This window comes from Silurus aristotelis, assembly GCF_946808225.1.
Source record: "Silurus aristotelis genome assembly, chromosome: 7".
Taxonomy (NCBI): domain Eukaryota; kingdom Metazoa; phylum Chordata; class Actinopteri; order Siluriformes; family Siluridae; genus Silurus; species Silurus aristotelis.
The window spans coordinates 6249853-6270508 of NC_139580.1; the positions used below are offsets into that span (position 1 = coordinate 6249853).

The 20656-nt window shown below is 39.6% G+C and overlaps 2 protein-coding genes across 2 annotated transcripts; one reads left to right on the forward strand and one right to left on the reverse strand.

The window, feature by feature from the left end:
• Nucleotides 1–1189: 1189 nt before the first annotated feature.
• Nucleotides 1190–14490, reverse strand: tatdn1 (TatD DNase domain containing 1). The gene is made up of 12 exons (XM_083547173.1): nt 14407–14490; nt 9851–9916; nt 9710–9759; nt 8566–8629; nt 7934–8077; nt 7272–7314; nt 6707–6792; nt 6558–6598; nt 5266–5342; nt 5016–5086; nt 3733–3859; nt 1190–1679 (listed from the first exon to the last, which is right to left on the reverse strand). Exons 1-12 carry the CDS (start codon nt 14474–14476, stop codon nt 1577–1579), a joined length of 942 nt encoding a protein of 313 aa, XP_083403299.1. The 5' UTR covers nt 14477–14490; the 3' UTR covers nt 1190–1576.
• A 372-nt stretch (nt 14491–14862) lies between these two features.
• Nucleotides 14863–20129, forward strand: ndufb9 (NADH:ubiquinone oxidoreductase subunit B9). Its single transcript, XM_083547233.1, has 4 exons — nt 14863–15016; nt 16980–17172; nt 17388–17501; nt 19770–20129. The coding sequence occupies exons 1-4, from the start codon at nt 14871–14873 to the stop codon at nt 19899–19901; spliced, it is 585 nt and encodes a 194-aa protein (XP_083403359.1). The 5' UTR covers nt 14863–14870; the 3' UTR covers nt 19902–20129.
• The last annotated feature ends 527 nt before the right edge of the window (nt 20130–20656 follow it).

Here is a 20656-nt window from a genome sequence, read left to right on the forward strand (position 1 = left end):
GTTTCTCTCCACAAAGATGAAGACAACCTTTTTAATAGCATGAATTAATGTAACCATGTCCTGTGGTCTGATGAGATGAAGATAAACTTGTTTGGCTCAGATGGTGTCCAGCATGTGGTCAGCAATCTAGAACTACTATGGCCAATAAGGATTCTAGAGTATTATAGCTGACTGGGCTTATCACAATTTCTACAAACATACTAGAATTAATATTGACCATGTTTCTAGAATTATTGTAGCCAAACGGTTTTCTAAAATTACTCATGTTGGTCAGTGATCTAGAACTACTACAGCCAATAAGGGTTCTACAAATATTATAGCCAACCGGTCTCATAATTCTTTACAACTGTTAAGTGTCCTAGAATAAGGATATGTGACCAATGTTTTAAAAGACCAGTTTGATAGACTTTCTACAGCTGGACCCTGTGTTTAAAGATTAATACAACAATATGTATAACCAGTGATTTATCAAAGCTCTAGTATTGTAAAAAAAACAAAAAAAACCCCAACAATTTATATATATATATATATATATATATATTATATATATATTCATTCATCCTTTTCATTCATTTTCTCCCGCTTATCCGTAATTCGGGTCGCGGGGGCAGCAGTCTAAGCAGGCCCCCGCCTCCGACTGCTGCCCAATCCTCATAGCACCGTCCCTTACGGTCCCTCCTGCAGGTGGTGAGCCCACGGGAAGGCGGCCCCACGTCACTCCGACGTCACGGACCTTGATATTTCCCTCGTAAGGGACCCCCGGAGCATAGAGGGTTAAGGGCCTTGCTCAAGGGCCCAAGAGTGGCAGCTCGGCGATACCGGGGCTTGAACCCCAGACCGTCCGATCAGCAACCCAGCGCCTTAACCGCTGGAGCCACCACTCCCCATATATATATATATATATATATATATATATATATATATATATATATATATATATATATATATATATATATATATATATATATATATATATATATATATATATATATATGGGGAGTGGTGGCTCCAGTTTTGGCTCCATGTTTTAGATTTATTACAGCTGGTCAGTGTGTTCAGGAATTATTATAACACCACTGTTTTAGAATGATTCTACTTCACTTGTGTTCTAAAATGACTGATGCTGTTCATAGTTGAATAGAATTTACTACAGCTGGTCAGTGTTACGAATGACAATAATAGAGATGTATTTCAGAACAAGTACATAAAATGATTATTACTACCCAGTGTTCTAGATTTATTTATTTATTTATTTTTTATAAGTGAGCATTTCTTGAACTACCATGTGAATTCTGTGTTTTAGAAAAACATACCCCAATATAAATTCTCAGAATGTCCCAACTTATCACAGATCGAATGGCACTTTTCATACAGAACAAGCATTTATTATAATACATTTCAGAATTGCAGAATTGCACCAGCTGTGTTGAAAGTTCACTTGTACAATAAGTAAGAGAAAAACCTGAGCATCAGCAGATTAAATGATCCACTGAGTAAACCAGCTTAGTTCTCACAGACCCACCGTTGTATCATTCAGACACAGTGAACCGAAGGCACGCAGTAAGGAGGTGCTTTATCAGCTCCCGGTAAAGAACACTTTCAGTGTGTTGTTGTAGATGGTGTTGGCCATCTCTACCGGATCCTCGTTCCTCACCGCTGCCATCACCTCCAGCACCTGACTAAAAAAGGAAGGCGAGGAGATTTCTTACACAAGCAGGACCCACATATTGAGAACATGTATCTCTACTAATACGAGGGTCATTCCAGTCAAACCAGCACTTTCTATATTAAAAAATAAAATAACTAATTTCAAGAGGTGAAAACTGCATTTATTTTCCGACATACATTTGTGCTTAAAAGTTTTATTTGCGGATTACAAACCTAAATTCCATACCGGATCGGTTAGGGCCCGGGTTACCAACGACCGCCAAGGGTATTGTTAGCCAATAAATTAGGCTACTGTTGGCCAAAGGAGAGGAAGGAGAGGAGGAAGACATCTACAAAGACAGCAGGGAAATGAGAAGTGTAGGAGAGTGGACAGTGTAGCTAGACAGCATAGGATGGTGGTCTGTAGGATGGTTTTGGAGGTGAAGAAGAAGAGGAGGAGATTGAAAAGTAAAAGAAGAATAAGATGGTGAAAACTAAAGGAGGAAGACTGTAATTGGAGGTTCAGGGAAGAGGTCAGACAGGGGCTCGGTGGTGCTGAAGAGGTGCTGGATGATTGGGCAACTACTGCAGAAGTTATAAGGGAGACAGCTAGAAAGGTACTTGGTGTGACATCTGGAAATAGAAAGGAACACATAGAGACGTGGTGTTGGAATGAAGAAGTGCAGAAAAGAAAAAGGAGAAAAAGGTTAAAGAAAAAAATTTGGGATCAACAGAGTGATAAGAAAAGTAGGCAGGAGTACAAGGAGATGCGGCAGCAGGTAAAGAGGGATGTGACGAAAGAAAAGGAAAAGGCATATGAGGAGCTGTAGGAGAAGTTGGACACTAAGGAAGGAGAAAAGGATTTGTACCGATTGGCCAGGCAGAGGGACCGAGCTGGGAAGGATGTACTGCAAGTTAAAGCAGTAAAGGATGGAGAGGGAAATGTGTTGACTAGTGAGGAGAGTGTGTTGAGAAGATAGAGGGAGTATTTTGAGCAGCAGATGAATAAGAAAAATGAGAGAGAGAAGGTTGGATGATGTGTAGATGTGAAGCAGGAAGTGGATATGATTAGTAAGGAGGAAGTGAGAGCAGCGATTAAGAGGATGAAGAGTGGAAAGTCGGTTGGACCAGATGACATACCGGTAGAAGCATGGAGATGTTAAGGAGAGATGCAGTGGAGTTTTTAACAAGATTGTTTAACAGGATTTTAGAAGGTGAGAGGATGCCTGAGGAAGGGAGAAGGAGTGTGCTGGTATGGATCTTCAAGAATAAGGGAGATGTGCAGTCACACCATGAAGTTATGGGAAAGAGTATTGGAAATCAGGCTGAGAGAAGATGTGACAGTATGGTTTCATGCCGAGGAAGAGCACCACAGACGCCTTATTTGCATTGAGAATGTTGATAAGGAAGTATAGAGAGGGTCAGAAGGAGTTGCATTGTGTGTTTGTGGATTTAGAGGAGGGACATGGGGTATACCGGTAGGAGAAACTTTCTGTATGACTTGAACATCCCTTGTACTACAAAGAGTACATCAGAGGAGGTTTCAGCTCCAAGGTATTAGTCTTATGCATTAGTGTTCCGACTAAACCTTACATCAGCTTCAGCATATACAGCACTCAATTCACTGTAAACTCATCGAACTAAATATAGATAATCCGATTCTAACTTAGTCTCATAACATTTAAACTGCTGGACACTTTCTCTGGAAATCTCATTCAATGTCCTCTTTTCAAGTTGTGATCAAAAACTGTTCTCTCAACACTTTGTTCTCCGAATATATTTGTTTCTGCTACAGTCTGGACGCCTGTACTCACTTTTGGTTTTAGGGCCATAAACCACACTACACTATATTGCCAGAGGTTTGTGAACACCTGACTTTTTCCTGCCATATGTGGATCTTCTCCAAACTGTTACCACAAAGCTGAAGGCACACATTGGATATGGTTTCTTTGGATGCGGTATAATAAAACTTTGTGTTCACTTGAACTTGAATACCCAAACCTGTTCCAGCATGACAAAACCTCACCGTATTGATGTGGTATTAATGTGTTGTTTTGTTGCTATGGCGATATCTGTGCGACCTACATGATGTGACAGGGTTCGTTCCGGTCCTTCAGACAGTGTCCTGTCTCCCACTTCTTCTTGGTGGGGAACGTTGTTTTGATGGACTTGGATCCCGCGTGAGTGTTTTTGATGCCACACCACGGTGCGTCTGGAATCACAGACACAGAGAGAGAGAGAGAGAGAGAGAGAGAGAGAGAGAGAGAGAGAGAGAGAGAGAGAGAGAGAGAGAGAGAGAGAGAGAGAGATAGAGAGTGTTTAGCATGATCAATAAAATGCCACACACTTTATATTTACAGCATAACATTACATTTCTTTGGTAGAGTGCAGGGGCCTGCAACCTTTGTGATCAAAGTAAGGTAGTTAGTGTAAGGTAGTTACCTAGTTGCACCACTTGGTGGCACTTGTGTAATTTTTATTGTATGAGGTGATTTCAATTAGTTTTAAGAATAGTTTTGAGCCAAGCCAACAGATGGCAGCACAAGGTTGCACGCACAGTCACAGGGAGCACGGACCTTAATAAGTAGGTGTGCCGAAAGACATAGGCCTGTGTACATTGGTAGCTGTGCAACTGGTGCTATTCTGCCACGTGCGTTACGTCTGAGATTTTATCATGGACTGCATGTTAGAACAAAAACCAAACGTGCAATTCTATGGGACACTGGGCAAATCTGCCACTGAGATGTTTTGGTAAGTTCATGGTGATGCTGTAATGAGTCTTTCGAGATGTTTCAAGCGGCACACGAGCTTCAAAACTCAAGAACATAATTGAAAGACGACAAGAGATCAGGAAGACCTTCAACAAGCTAAATCAAACAAGCAGAATCATTTCCGGTGAATAAACTTGAGTGTAAGGGTGTGACCCTGAGACGAAGCAACATTCTTAACAGTGGAAGAGCCCCATCATCTCCAGCACCCAAAAAAGGCGAGGCTGGCCTTCATTATAGGCGGAAGAAGTCATATTTAAAAATAAATTCATTAAAATAGAAATAAAATAAAACCAAAAACATGAATGCCCCACTATTTTTCCACTAATAAATGGAGAATGGCTGGACCCAGCATGAATAGAACCTCTGCAGATTTAGGTTCATTTAGGTTAGACTAAATTCTTTGCTACAGATAAACATTTCATAAAACAAAGAGTTTATTCAATAAAAAGTAACTTGTTCTTAATTAAGTATATTCATTACAATGAAGATTTAGCCTTTTCTGGAAATTCGAACAGATTTTATCTGATTAGCAATTAAAATTTACACACACACACACACACACACACACAGTCACTGTTAAGTGTTGTTTAGTCAAACCTGTCTCAATCATGAGTCTCTCTGTGGGAATTGATTTCATGGCTTCCAGATTCGCCTCCGTCTTCAAAGAGCTGGAATTAGATAAAAGAAAGAAAGTAAGAGGGAGAGAGAAAGAGAGGAAGAGAGAAAGTATGATGGAAATAGAGATGGATAGATAGAAAGAGAGTGGGAGAGAGAAAGAGAGGGAGAGATAAATAGAGAGAAACACTGTTGTGTGACTTTACACATGAAGTAAAACTCATCCTCTTACCAGCCGTTAATGCCGATGTAAAGGTCCAGGTCTATTAGAGCAGCAGCGTCCTCTCTGGACCCATCAAAGGAGTGAACCTACAAACAAACACACAGTGAATTAGTTCCAGGCGAACATTTATAATCCAGATAGGATGAACCAAATGTGTGTCAGAAGTGATCTTATGGGCAAACACACTTTATACTTACACATTTTATACAAGTTTATATTAAAAGAAAATGGCATACAGATCACACACACACACACACACACACACACACACACACACACACACACACACACACACACACACACGTGTTGTATGTATAAGCTTCATACTGACAAATGACCTGAGGTTACTTATTTTACACAAACAAACACACACACACACACACACACACACACACACACACACATAATCCATACAATGTATTGATGAGGTACCTGAGGCACACACAGTCTGTATAACATCCTTTCTGATACATGATGCAAGGTTACATATCACACACACACACACACAGTTTTTTTTTAATGATTGAATGACGCAAAGCCAATTCACACTCAAACACAACCTTATAAAGTTATTATTGATGAATGATGTTTTACACACACACACACACACACACACACACACACACACCATATATACTGTATTTTATAATGTTCTTATTGATAAATTATGTGAATGAATGATGCAATGTCAACTATCACTCACACACACACACACACACACACGCGCGCACACGCGCACACACGCACACGCGCACACACACGCACACACGCACACACGCACACACACACACCCAAACACCATCTATACCATACCTTATAATGTTCTTATTGATAAATTATGTAAATTAATGATGAATGTCAAATTTTACTCACACACACACACACACACACACACACACACACACACAAGCACACACGCACACCCCATATATACCATATCTCATAATGTTCTTATTGATAAATTATGTAAATGAATGATGAATGTCAACTATCACACACACACACACACACACACACACACGTACACACGTACACACGTACACACTCAAAAATCATTTTTTGGCCAGATTTTTTTTTCATGTCGTGTTTCCTCTAATTTCTTAACACTGTAAAGTGAAATACTGTAACTACTATAAGAAAGTTCTATCAGCATGTCACATGGTGTTGCACAAACACGTCTCTGTGGCTGAACACCAAGCCAACTGATGTTAAAAAGGACATTCTGACACTAAACCCTTTCTGCTGAAAGATCATTCACACATTGTAGATATAGAAATGAAGAAAGTGAATGAGCCACTCACCACCCCTCCAACACATCTGTCACGATTTCGTCTCATAATTTCTAAAAAAATAATAATAATTACAGATCGCATATCAAACACGCTCAAATGAGAGGACCTGGAATATGTAACTTTTCCACATATGAAGGTACGAACATAAAAAAACACACCCAGGAAGTCCAGGTGAGAATTTCTGCAGTGCAGGAACATGGGTAGTTTGGTTTCTTCAGCCAAATCGAACTGCTTCTCGAAGTACCTGCGTGTAAGAAAACGGCACTGAGGGGGAAAGCTTCACAGCTTACTTACTCACGGTCCACAGTGCTGTGAAAAAGTATTTGCACCCTTTGCATCCTGATTTTATGTTTTCGCATATATGTTTTCAAGCAAATTATATTCAAGCTAATTTCAATAATACAAAGACAACCCCTTTTTTTTTCTTTTCAAATGATGATTTGATGATATTAATGCAGATTTTTAATGATTTTGCTTATTAATGTTGGGGAAAAAAAAGCTGTCCAAACCTGCCTGGTCCAATGTAAAAATAAATGAACGAACGAACTGTGATTAAACACATTTTTACATATTTCACCTGCCACACTCAGGACTGATTACTGCCAGAATCAAGAAAGTTCAAGAATCAAGAAAAAAAAACAGGAATTTTTCACAGCACTTAATACAGAATTTCCGATAAAAGTGAAACACTAAGGTAATGTGACACCGGGTCACGTCACTCACTTCAGCTGGGTCTCTTTCGGACAGAATTCCAGACGATCAAAATCTGAAATATTCAACAATATTGTATTTGCTGTTTGAGTTGCATTATTAAACCAGACATTTGAAAACCAGTGTATTGTATAGCGTCTTATGTATGTAGTGTTTGTCCCATTTGTGTTATTACACTATACAGACAAAAGTACTGTGAACCCTGACTTTTCTAGCCATCCTGCATGTAACTGTTGGAGACACAGTTGTACATCAAGTCCTTGGATGCTGCAGCATGAAATGTTCCCTTTACTTGAACTAGGAGACCCAAACCATGACACTGTGTGCGAAGCAGCTCCATGAAGATATGCTTTACATGGGTTCGAGTGGAAGATCTCCTGCTATAGAGCTCCAGCCCTTTTGAAAAACCTTTGGGATAAATTGGAATTTGACTGCACCCCAGGTCTACTCACCTCACCTACATCAGTACATGACTTTACTAACACCATTTAGGCTAAATGAAGCCCCACAAATCTTCACAATCACACTCCAAACTGCATTTAGGAAATAAATGTGGAATGTGATGCTCCATATAGTTTACATATAAAGCAAAATGGTTTGTGTGTGTGTGTGTGTGTGTGTGTGTGTGTGTGTGTGTGTGTGTGTGTGTGTGTGTGTGTGTGTGTTTGCGTTACCCAGTCCACACTCCCCAACAGCCACCACCTTCCCTCTGTTACTAACGAGCAGCTCTCTGAGGGAGGAGAAATACTGCTCTTCCCCGTTCTGCTCGAACTCACCACAGCGAGTCGGGTGGCATCCTACAGTACTGAAGAAGTCCTCTAAACACACACACACACACACACACACACACACACACACACACACACACACACAAAAACCCATGGCAGTCAATTCATTCTTTATTTATTTGCTACCGATAATTAATTGGTCATAATCAATAAAATGATGCTTTTTTATGTATTAACTCAATGTTACTAATGTTTTTCGATTTAAATAATAATTATTAATAATAAACAGTGCTGTAAGTATATTCGTTATAAATATATTAGTTAATAACTACACAACAAAATATATTGACAAGAAATCAATCGTTTCGCGCCGTGACTGAGCCTCCCAATTTCACTCATTTTAAATAAGGGTGGTGATTGTGTTGTGTTGTGTTGTCTGTGATTTGTGTGTGTGTGTGTGTGTGTGTGTGTGTGTGTGTGTGTGTGTTGCGTGTATCGTGTAGTGACCAAACACTGTGAAAAATTCCTAAAACATGTACACATACATGGAATGTGGAAAAACTGATCCTGGTCCTCACCTCGGCTGTGTGCCAGTTTAAGAGCTTCTCTACTGTCCTCCAGATTCCCACCGGTGATCATGTACTGAAACAAACCCCACAGAACCTCAGTGTGGAGGCTTCGGGAACATTTGCACCACAGACATTTCTGGTATTAATGCTCTCCTTTCGATATGTTCGCGAGATCGCCACTTCCTTGAGGGTGCACAAAATGAAATGTAGCCCTAACAAGATAAAAATGAATGGGTTTGTCTCTTACATAAATAAAAATAACAGTAACTTTGCATCATCACCAACTTGTTCTTTACATCGATGCCGTTTGGCAAATGCGCTTTTCCAGAGTAAACTAAATTAAACCCATTTGTACACCTGACCAGATGGGGGTTAAGGGCCTCGCTCAGGGGCCCAGTATGGTATTTCTATCTTGTATTACTGTATTTTTTTTTTTTATCACGTCTCATCTTGTCAACTTATTTATTTTTATTTATTTAACTCATTTTAACTTCTATAATATTTATTAAGACAGCCCATGCCAAATGTGGGAAGACAGTTGGATGAAACGATAAAGGGTGCTGAGGAGAAAAGTAACCGCTTTAAAAGAAACAGAAAATTGGACGTCAAGAAAGAGGTAATAAAAGTATAGAAGCTCATCCACAGACTGTGTTTCTTCAGTTCATCCACAAAAAGTCTACTTTCCATCATTAAAACCCTGGACTTTGGCCTTGGTTTTTATCGGGGACTTTCTCTGGGATTTATGTGTATTTATTTATTTTTTAAAATCTTAATCACTGATCTATATTTTGTAAGAATTTGCCACAAGACCAGCAGCAGGATTTGAACTCATTACGTTCTGACCAACATCTTCACCACTGAGCTCCCACTTCCCTAGAATAAGCTTGAACCAGATCTGCATTTACATTTCTGGTGTTTTGGTTGACGCCCCTTATCCAGAGCGACTTATAATGATGTCATTTATACGCCTGGGGAGTTATGGGTTAAGGGCTTTGCTCGGGGCTCAGCAATGGTAGCTTGATGGTGCTGGCATTTAATCTCACGAATCATAAGTCCATCGTTTAAAACACTAATATACACTGTTATTGATTCATTTCCTATAACAGCACACCACTGCGGCGTTCACCTATAACACACGGATAGTCGGTTATACCTTCTGAACCCCAACACTCAGCGCTCTTTCCACAATTTGTTCAAAATCATCTGTAATTAAAATAAATAACAGCGATATTAGACTATACAAAGTGATTAATACTGGCTCTGAATTGTAGCTAGATGTCAGGTTATTTATTACCTTCATGTTTTTGGTTTCCTCTATATATCCCCCTAAACATGGGGTCTGTAAGGTTGATACCGATATCTGTAGATAAAAAAAAAGAGCAAATGGCATTCATGTGTATTCTGCTTTTTTAATCCAATATCTTCAACTCTTGAAAAATTCGACTTAATTTTAATTAGCACAGTTTCGATCCGACTTATGAGGAGAACAATGATTAAATATAACCATTTTCAAGTGCTTTTAAAATACAGGCAGACACGTCACTGATTCTGAACGAAGTACAGTAGTAGATGTTAAAAGCAAATGCAATCAGGCAGATACAAATCTTTTGTGCTAATGATGTGTAAATGGTCAGGAAACTGTTTAAGTCAATTCAATTTGATTTCTATAGCGCTTTTTACAATGGACATTGTCTCGAAGCAGCTTTACTCAGATAAAGCGGTAATAAGGTTATATAAAAGAACGTGTACGTTTATTGCCTATACGTTAGTTCCTTATATTTCTTCATATACTACTATTACAACACCTACAATAACATACTACACAAATACTACAAATTACTACACATATATTTTTACATCTCTACTACTATTATTATAACAATCTCTACAACTCCTACTAATTCCCACAACGTTATTCCAACATCTACTACTCCTACAACACCACTACTCCACCTACTAAAAACTACTACAATTACTCCTACAATACTACCACCCCGCCCACCAAAACAACTACAACCACTATGACTACAGAAAAACACTACTACTCCTACTACAACTACAGTACTATGGGTCTTCATCCTGTGCTGCTGCAGGGGGTCCGCTAATTAATGTTGAATCACAAGTTCTATTAAACTTAAAGCTGAAGTTCGACTAAATGTATAATTGTGCACCTGATAGTAAAAAGAAAATATATGAAACTACAAATCTATTAAAATAAAAGAACTGTGAACAACTCAATAAACCCAATTGTTTTAAAATAATATTCCTAGTGTAATATGATTGGTTTCTATTAATGTGTTAATGGTTGACACATTTTTTGTTTAATGGTGTCCCTGCCTTCCCGTGGGCTCACCACCTGCAGGAGGGACCGTAAGGGACGGTGCTGTGAGGATTGGGCAGCAGTCAAAGGCCGGGGGCCTGCTTAGACTGCTGCCCCCGTGACCCGAATTACGGATAAGCGGGAGAAAATGAATGAATGAATGAATGAATGGTGTCCCTGCCACATGTCTCTATCACCTAAGGGGTCCTTGACCTAAAAAACATTAAAGACCCCTGTTCTACTACTACACCTATTAGTCCAACAACACTAATCAAACATCTACTACCCCCACAACACTACTTCTTCAAGATCTACTACTCCACCAACATCTACTACTCCCACAACACTACTACAACAACATCTACTACTCCCACAACACTACTACAACAACATCAACTACTCCCACAACACAACTACTCCAACATCAACTACTCCCACAACACAACTACTCCAACATCAACTACTCCAACATCAACTACTCCCACAACACTACTACTCCAACATCAACTACTCCCACAACACTACTACTCCAACAACACAACTACTCCAACATCTACTACTCCCACAACACTACTACAACAACATCTACTACTCCCACAACACTACTACAACAACATCAACTACTCCCACAACACTACTACTCCAACATCAACTACTCCCACAACACAACTACTCCAACATCAACTACTCCAACATCAACTACTCCCACAACACTACTACTCTAACATCAACTACTCCCACAACACTACTACTCCAACAACACAACTACTCCAACATCTACTACTCCCACAACACAACTACTACAACATCTACTACTCCAACATCTACTACTCCCACAACACTACTACTCCCACAACAACTACTAATCCCACATCTACTACTCCCACAACACTACTACTCCAACAACACAACTACTCCCACAACATCTACTACTCCCACAACATCTACTACTCCCACAACATCTACTACTCCCACAACATCTACTACTCCCACAACACTTCTACTCCAACATCAACTACTCCCACAATATCTACTACTCCAACATCGAATACTCCCACAACACTACTACTCCCACAACATCTACTACTCCCACAACATCTACTACTCCCACAACACTACTACTCCAACAACACAACTACTCCCACAACACTACTACTCCAACATCAACTACTCCCACAACACTACTACTCCAACATCTACTACTCCCACAACACTACTACTCCAACATCAACTACTCCCACAACACTACTACTCCAACATCAACTACTCCCACAACACTACTACTCCAACATCAACTACTCCCACAACACTACTACTCCAACATCAACTACTCCCACAACACTACTACTCCAACATCAACTACTCCCACAACACTACTACTCCAACAACACTACTACTCCAACATCTACTACTCCCACAACACTACTACTCCAACATCTACTACTCCCACATCTACTACTACTCCAACATCTACTACTCCAACAACACTACTACTCCCACAACACTACTACTCCCACAACACTACTACTCCAACATCTACTACTCCCACAACACTACTACTCCAACATCTACTACTCCCACAACACTACTACTCCAACATCTACTACTCCCACAACACTACTACTCCAACATCTACTACTCCCACAACACTACTACTCCAACATCTACTACTCCCACATCTACTACTACTCCAACATCTACTACTCCCACAACACTACTACTCCAACATCTACTACTCCCACATCTACTACTACTCCAACATCTACTACTCCCACAACACTACTACTCCAACATCTACTACTCCCACATCTACTACTACTCCAACATCTACTACTCCCACAACACTACTACTCCAACATCTACTACTCCCACATCTACTACTACTCCAACATCTACTACTCCCACAACACTACTACTCCAACATCTACTACTCCCACAACACTACTACTCCAACATCTACTACTCCCACATCTACTACTACTCCAACATCTACTACTCCCACAACACTACTACTCCAACATCTACTACTCCCACAACACTACTACTCCAACATCTACTACTCCCACATCTACTACTCCAACAACACTACTACTCCAACAACACAACTACTCCAACATCTACTACTCCAACATCTACTACTCCCACAACACTACTACTCCAACATCTACTACTCCCACAACACTACTACTCCAACATCTACTACTCCCACAACACTACTACTCCAACATCTACTACTCCCACAACACTACTACTCCAACATCTACTACTCCCACAACACTACTACTCCAACATCAACTACTCCCACAACACTACTACTCCAACATCAACTACTCCAACATCTACTACTCCAACATCAACTACTCCAACACAACTACTCCAACATCTACTACTCCAACATCTACTACTCCCACAACACTACTACTCCAACATCTACTACTCCCACAACACTACTACTCCAACATCTACTACTCCCACAACACTACTACTCCAACATCTACTACTCCCACAACACTACTACTCCAACATCTACTACTCCCACAACACTACTACTCCAACATCTACTACTCCCACATCTACTACTACTCCAACATCAACTACTCCCACAACACTACTACTCCAACATCAACTACTCCCACAACACTACTACTCCAACATCTACTACTCCCACAACACTACTACTCCCACAACACTACTACTCCAACATCTACTACTCCCACAACACTACTACTCCCACAACACTACTACTCCCACAACACTACTACTCCCACATCTACTACTCCAACATCAACTACTCCAACATCTACTACTCCCACAACACTACTACTCCAACATCTACTACTCCCACAACACTACTACTCCAACATCTACTACTCCCACAACACTACTACTCCAACATCAACTACTCCCACAACACTACTACTCCAACATCAACTACTCCCACAACACTACTACTCCAACATCAACTACTCCCACAACACTACTACTCCAACATCTACTACTCCCACAACACTACTACTCCAACATCTACTACTCCCACAACATCTACTACTCCCACAACACTACTACTCCAACATCTACTACTCCCACAGCAGCAACAATTTAAATACAAAGCATTTGTGGAATCTAAAAATGATTATAAAGTTTATATTGTGGCATTAAATATGATGATTTATGATGATGTACAGCACTGAGCTGAACTTATATATTATATATTCTTATGCATATGTTGTTCTTTAATCTGTACATTGCAGTAAGTTGTACAGTATTTCATCTACAGTTTACCCCCACTGTTAAAATGCAAAGTCTTTATATTTTTAATTCCTATTAGTGTCATATAATAATAATAATAATAATAATAATAATAATAATAATAATAATAATAATAATAAACTGGACTGTCGCGTGCTCAATGAATGAGAATAAACAGCTCCTGACCCTTCAATTTATCCTCAAATGAAGCCTAAATGTAGACTATTTTATTGCATTATTATTATAAAAAAAATATATATATATAAATTCTTGGTGCTTACCTATAAATTTATACTTGGCCATGACAAATTTGGCAGTGAATCGACCAACTCTGAATGCGAGTTTCACCATTAGCAAACCCGCATCTACCGTAATAACTAACATATGAGTGCATAAACTTATATACATGGTAGATTAAACAAAATAACAATAAAATGTATATGTATTTTAGACATTTTTTTAATAAAAATAATGTATTACAATATGGTCTACAATGTGTGTTGATAAAACAGCTTTAAATAAACAATCAAATATTAATATGCGCATATATTATGATTACGGAACCTTTCGAAAGCAGTGCTAAGCTCGCTAGTAATGGCTTGATTGGATACAGTTAATTATTTTGAACAAAGTGCACTAGATAGGTTGCGAATAGACCGTATCATCCGCCCTAGATAGTGCACAAGTAAAGAAAGGATAAATATATTTTACTAACAGACAACTGTGACGATTGGACTTACTGCGCATGTGCAAATCAGGGACCTGTCACCGCGCGTGCGCAGTTGGTGGAGAGGAGAGCGACAAGATGGCGGCGTTCCTCACCCACCAGCAGAAAGTCTTACGGCTTTATAAAAAATCCCTAAGGCACATCGAGTCGTGGTGCGTTTTCAGGTACGAAGAATTTATCCGATCATATTATACATTATTTATTTAGAATTATTATTGTAAACTACGTATCAGTTTTGAAAAGTTTGGCATCGCTTAACCGTTGGGACGTTCAGGTCATTCAGCCGCAGAGCGTTAGCATAAACAATACTTCAAAACACCGATCATCTGCAGCAATAAATGATAATAATATCAAACGTGATTAAAATATAGACAATTATATAGAAAAACAAGTGAACGTATTAATGACATTTATTTTGTTACTCTTCAAATAAGACCTCTAGCACCGGGAGTGCCTCAATGTCAGATCAGGATATATACGATATGGATATAAATATCAAATCGCCGATACGATAAGCACGATATAAAGTTTTTCGATAACTATTTATGTAATGAGGCAAATTTTCACTAGTGTATGGTGCTTTTGAAACCAATAATGTCCCTCAAATGTCAAAGTGGTTTGGTATACAGTGCAAGTGAAAAGATTTGGACACCGTTTCCACTTTAGTGTTTGTTTATTTCATTATTTTCAACATTGTACATTAATACTGAAGAACTAAATTGTGAATGCGTATGGATTTGTGTAGTAAACAAAAAAAAACAACGTTTTAAATAACCCACAATATTTTAGATTTTAGATTGTCCAAAGTATGTTGATCGCTTGGCACACTCATGGCATGGGATCGTTTTCAGTTCTCAGGTGTGCCTTTTCAAGAGTTTTTGTTTGTGACATTTCTTGCCTTGTGCCTTATGCAGAGGAAAGGGACTGGTACTACTGTACAAATCCATATTATGGCAAGAAAGACTTAGTTAAAGTAAAGAGTGGACTAAGGTCAATTATTACATTAAGAAATGGTCAATCAATTTGGAATATTTCAAGAACTTTAACTGTCTCCCCAAGTGTAGTTTCCAAAATCATCAAACGCTCTGATGAAATGGGCTCTCATGAGGACTGTCTCAGGAAAGGAAACCCAAGAGCTACCTCTGCTGCAGAGGATACGTTTATTAGAATTACCATTAGAACTACAGAAATGCTCCTCTGAGTTCAAGTAGGAGACATATTTCAACATCCACTGTTCAGAGGAGACTGCATGAGTCAGGCTTTCAAAAACATTAAGTTGGAAGGACCATAAGCAGCTTGGGCAAAGAAACACAATGAAAAATCGGCTATTTTGTTTGAGGAGTCAAAATTCGAGCTTTTTGGTTCTAAACACTGTGTCCTTGTAAGACATACAGAGGGTAAACAGACATTTCCTGAAACATGGTGCAGGAGGTGTGATGGATTTGCAGGTGACACTGTGACTGATTTGGTTAAAATAGAGGGCAGCATGGCTGCCACTCCATTTTGCCACCCCATCTGGTTTGCACTTATTGGGACTATCATTTGTTTTGCAAGAAGACAATGACCCCCAAACACAACTCTAGGTAATGTAAGAGCTACTTGTTCAAGAAGGAGAGTGATTTAGTGCTGCATCAGATGATCTGGGCCAAATTATTCAATCTAAATCTAGTTTAGATCGTTTGGGACGAGTTGGACCGAAGCGTGAAGGAAAAGCTGCCAACAAGCACTTAACACCACTGGGAACGCTTTCAAGATTGTCTCATGAGACTGACTGAGAAAATGCCAAGAGTGTGTAAAGCCGTCATCAAAGCAAAAGGTGGCCACTTTAAAGAAACTAAAATCTAAAACGTATTATGGGTTATTTACCACGTTTTTGTTTACTACCTAATTTCACGTGTTCTTTCACAGTTTGGATGTATGTATTAATGTACAATGTTGAAAATTAAAACATTTAAATTTGAAAGACCACTGAAAGACGTGTCCACGTTTGACTGGTACCATTTATGTTTAATTATGGATTCTGATTGGTCAAAATTACTGTATGATTACATGCTACAATCTTTTCAGAAGAAGATGAAACTCTGTGATTTAGATGATTCTAGAACCATGGTGTTTTTGTTGTTGCAGAGATAAGTACCGCTTCTATGCCTGCATGCTGAGAGCTCGCTTCGACGAGAATAAGAATGAGAAGGACATGATGAAGGCCACCAATCTGCTGAAAGCTGCTGAAGAGGAGTTCTGGGCGAATCAGCATCCTCAGCCTTACCTGTTCCCCGACTCTCCGGGTGGAACCTCATACGAGAGATACGAGTGCTACAAGGTATCAGTGTCCAAACGTGAGCCGTGAATGTGAGTCAGTTGTAATTTGATTGCAGTGAACAGTTGATTTGTGTGTGTGTGTGTGTGTGTAAACTTGAGTGTACTGTGAAACACCCAGAAGAAACATCATCATGTGTCTCTGATCAGATTTGGTACCTGCTTCTTCTCCTTTCTCAGTTCTCGTGTCTGACTCGTAGCTGATGTGTTTGGTTTCAGATTCCTGAATGGGTTCTGGATCACTGGCACCCATCTGAGAAGGCTGAGTTCCCTGATTACTTCTCCAAGAGAGAGCAGTGGAAGAAGCTGCGAGATCTCAGCTGGGAGAAGGAGGTGTGTTTGTGTACATACATAAAGGGGATGCACATATATGGTCACACACAAACACGTGCATACATAAAAGGAACACAAATATAGGGTCACGCATGTATATACATAAAGGGGACACACAAATATAGGGTCACGCATGTATATACATAAAGGGGACACAAATATAGGGTCACGCATGTATATACATAAAGGGGACACAAATATAGGGTCACGCATGTATATACATAAAGGGGACACAAATATAGGGTCATGCATGTATATACATAAAGGGGATACACAAATATAGGGTCACGCATGTATATACATAAAGGGGACACACAAATATAGGGTCACGCATGTATATACATAAAGGGGACACACAAATATAGGGTCACGCATGTATATACATAAAGGGGACACACAAATATAGGGTCACGCATGTATATACATAAAGGGGACACACAAATATAGGGTCACGCATGTATATACATAAAGGGGACACACAAATATAGGGTCACGCATGTATATACATAAAGGGGACACACAAATATAGGGTCACGCATGTATATACATAAAGGGGACACACAAATATAGGGTCACGCATGTATATACATAAAGGGGACACACAAATATAGGGTCACGCATGTATATACATAAAGGGGACACACAAATATAGGGTCACGCGTGTATATACATAAAGGGGACACACAAATATAGGGTCACGCGTGTATATACATAAAGGGGACACACAAATATAGGGTCACGCGTGTATATACATAAAGGGGACACACAAATATAGGGTCACGCGTGTATATACATAAAGGGGACACACAAATATAGGGTCACGCATGTATATACATAAAGGGGACACACAAATATAGGGTCACGCATGTATATACATAAAGGGGACACACAAATATAGGGTCACGCGTGTATATACATAAAGGGGACACACAAATATAGGGTCACGCGTGTATATACATAAAGGGGACACACAAATATAGGGTCACGCGTGTATATACATAAAGGGGACACACAAATATAGGGTCACGCGTGTATATACATAAAGGGGACACACAAATATAGGGTCACGCGTGTATATACATAAAGGGGACACACAAATATAGGGTCACGCGTGTATATACATAAAGGGGACACACAAATATAGGGTCACGCGTGTATATACATAAAGGGGACACACAAATATAGGGTCACGCGTGTATATACATAAAGGGGACACACAAATATAGGGTCACGCGTGTATATACATAAAGGGGACACACAAATATAGGGTCACGCGTGTATATACATAAAGGGGACACACAAATATAGGGTCACGCGTGTATATACATAAAGGGGACACACAAATATAGGGTCACGCGTGTATATACATAAAGGGGACACACAAATATAGGGTCACGCGTGTATATACATAAAGGGGACACACAAATATAGGGTCACGCGTGTATATACATAAAGGGGACACACAAATATAGGGTCACGCGTGTATATACATAAAGGGGACACACAAATATAGGGTCACGCGTGTATATACATAAAGGGGACACACAAATATAGGGTCACGCGTGTATATACATAAAGGGGACACACAAATATAGGGTCACGCGTGTATATACATAAAGGGGACACACAAATATAGGGTCACGCGTGTATATACATAAAGGGGACACACAAATATAGGGTCACGCGTGTATATACATAAAGGGGACACACAAATATAGGGTCACGCGTGTATATACATAAAGGGGACACACAAATATAGGGTCACGCGTGTATATACATAAAGGGGACACACAAATATAGGGTCACGCGTGTATATACATAGAGGGGACACACAAATATAGGGTCACGCGTGTATATACATAGAGGGGACACACAAATATAGGGTCACGCGTGTATATACATAAAGGGGACACACAAATATAGGGTCACGCGTGTATATACATAGAGGGGACACACAAATATAGGGTCACGCGTGTATATACATAAAGGGGACAAATATAGGGTCACGCATGTATATACATAAAGAGACACAAATATAGGGTCACGCATGTATATACATAGAGGGGGACACTTTATGTTGATTTACACTTTATACATAATATATTTATAATATATCTATTTTTCATTAAACATAAATTATGTACATATTGCATTTTTTTTATGCTTCAGGTTTATTTTTTTGAATAATAATAAAAAAATCTCTGAAATGAGCTGCGTGAGCTCTAACCTGTGTGTGTGTGTGTGTGTGTGTGTGTGTGTGGCCTGCAGGTGAAGCAGTTGCAGGATGAGACTCCAGCCGATGGTCCCAGCACTGAGGTTCTTCCTCCGGCCCGTAAGGACGGTGATCTCCCCCCGCTGTGGTGGCAGTATGTGACCCGTCCCAGAGAGAGGCCTGTGTGAGACGCCCCACATTACCAAGCACACGCACATACTCACACACACATTCTTCTACACACACTGTTCTGCCTCTATGCTACTCCCACCTGAATACCATGTCACTATTCAAGGGTGAAATTCATGTTTTGAGTCAACATGCATTGTGTCTGTGTGTTTAGGGAAAAGTATAATTGTGTGTGTGGCGTAATTGTAGACTGTACAGACCTGTAATAAATAAATCTGTCAATCAGATGTTTTTTGTTTTCTGCATTGTTTGTTCAGATCCAGTCAAACAGACGTCCAGGATGAGTGTGAAATGAGATGTCAAGTGTTCAGATTTCCACAAATCAAAAGTTTGTGCCTTGACCACATAATTGTTTCATTGAATAGACTATTAAATCAATCATGCATTTTTCTTTCGATTCACTCCGAAATCAAAACACGTAATCGTGTCTTATGTTCGACACGTCAGCGTTAATATTTTATTAGCTAAAACAGTTGAACACGAACGAAACAAAGTCCGGAACCGAAGTCTTTCTCCCTGAACCGCTTCCGAATCCCGTTCTTACATTCATAAACATGAGCCACGTAGGTCACGGTCTACTGACAGAGCAGCTACATTACTGTGCAGAAACAATATCTCTGCAGATAGTCATTTATAGTTATATTTACACACACACACACACACACACACACACACACACACACACACACACATCAGCATCATATGCATAAAGCATCAGCTAAGTAGAACATTCTAGACTCTTTCTGCCTGAGCA

What these genes read in the sequence shown, in the direction of transcription:
- tatdn1 (XM_083547173.1), bottom strand. Translation starts at nt 14,476, where the DNA reads ATGGTGAAACTCGCATTCAGAGTTGGTCGATTCACTGCCAAATTTGTC. An exon ending in TTCTCACCTGGACTTCCTGG is followed by an intron (nt 6,599 to 6,706) that starts GTGTGTTTTTTT and finishes TTATTTTTTTAG; the next exon opens with AAATTATGAGACGAAATCGT. An exon ending in GAGACTCATGATTGAGACAG is followed by an intron (nt 3,860 to 5,015) that starts GTTTGACTAAAC and finishes CTGTGATTCCAG; the next exon opens with ACGCACCGTGGTGTGGCATC.
- ndufb9 (XM_083547233.1), top strand. Translation starts at nt 14,871, where the DNA reads ATGTGCAAATCAGGGACCTGTCACCGCGCGTGCGCAGTTGGTGGAGAG. An exon ending in AGAGATACGAGTGCTACAAG is followed by an intron (nt 17,173 to 17,387) that starts GTATCAGTGTCC and finishes GTTTGGTTTCAG; the next exon opens with ATTCCTGAATGGGTTCTGGA. An exon ending in ATCTCAGCTGGGAGAAGGAG is followed by an intron (nt 17,502 to 19,769) that starts GTGTGTTTGTGT and finishes TGTGGCCTGCAG; the next exon opens with GTGAAGCAGTTGCAGGATGA.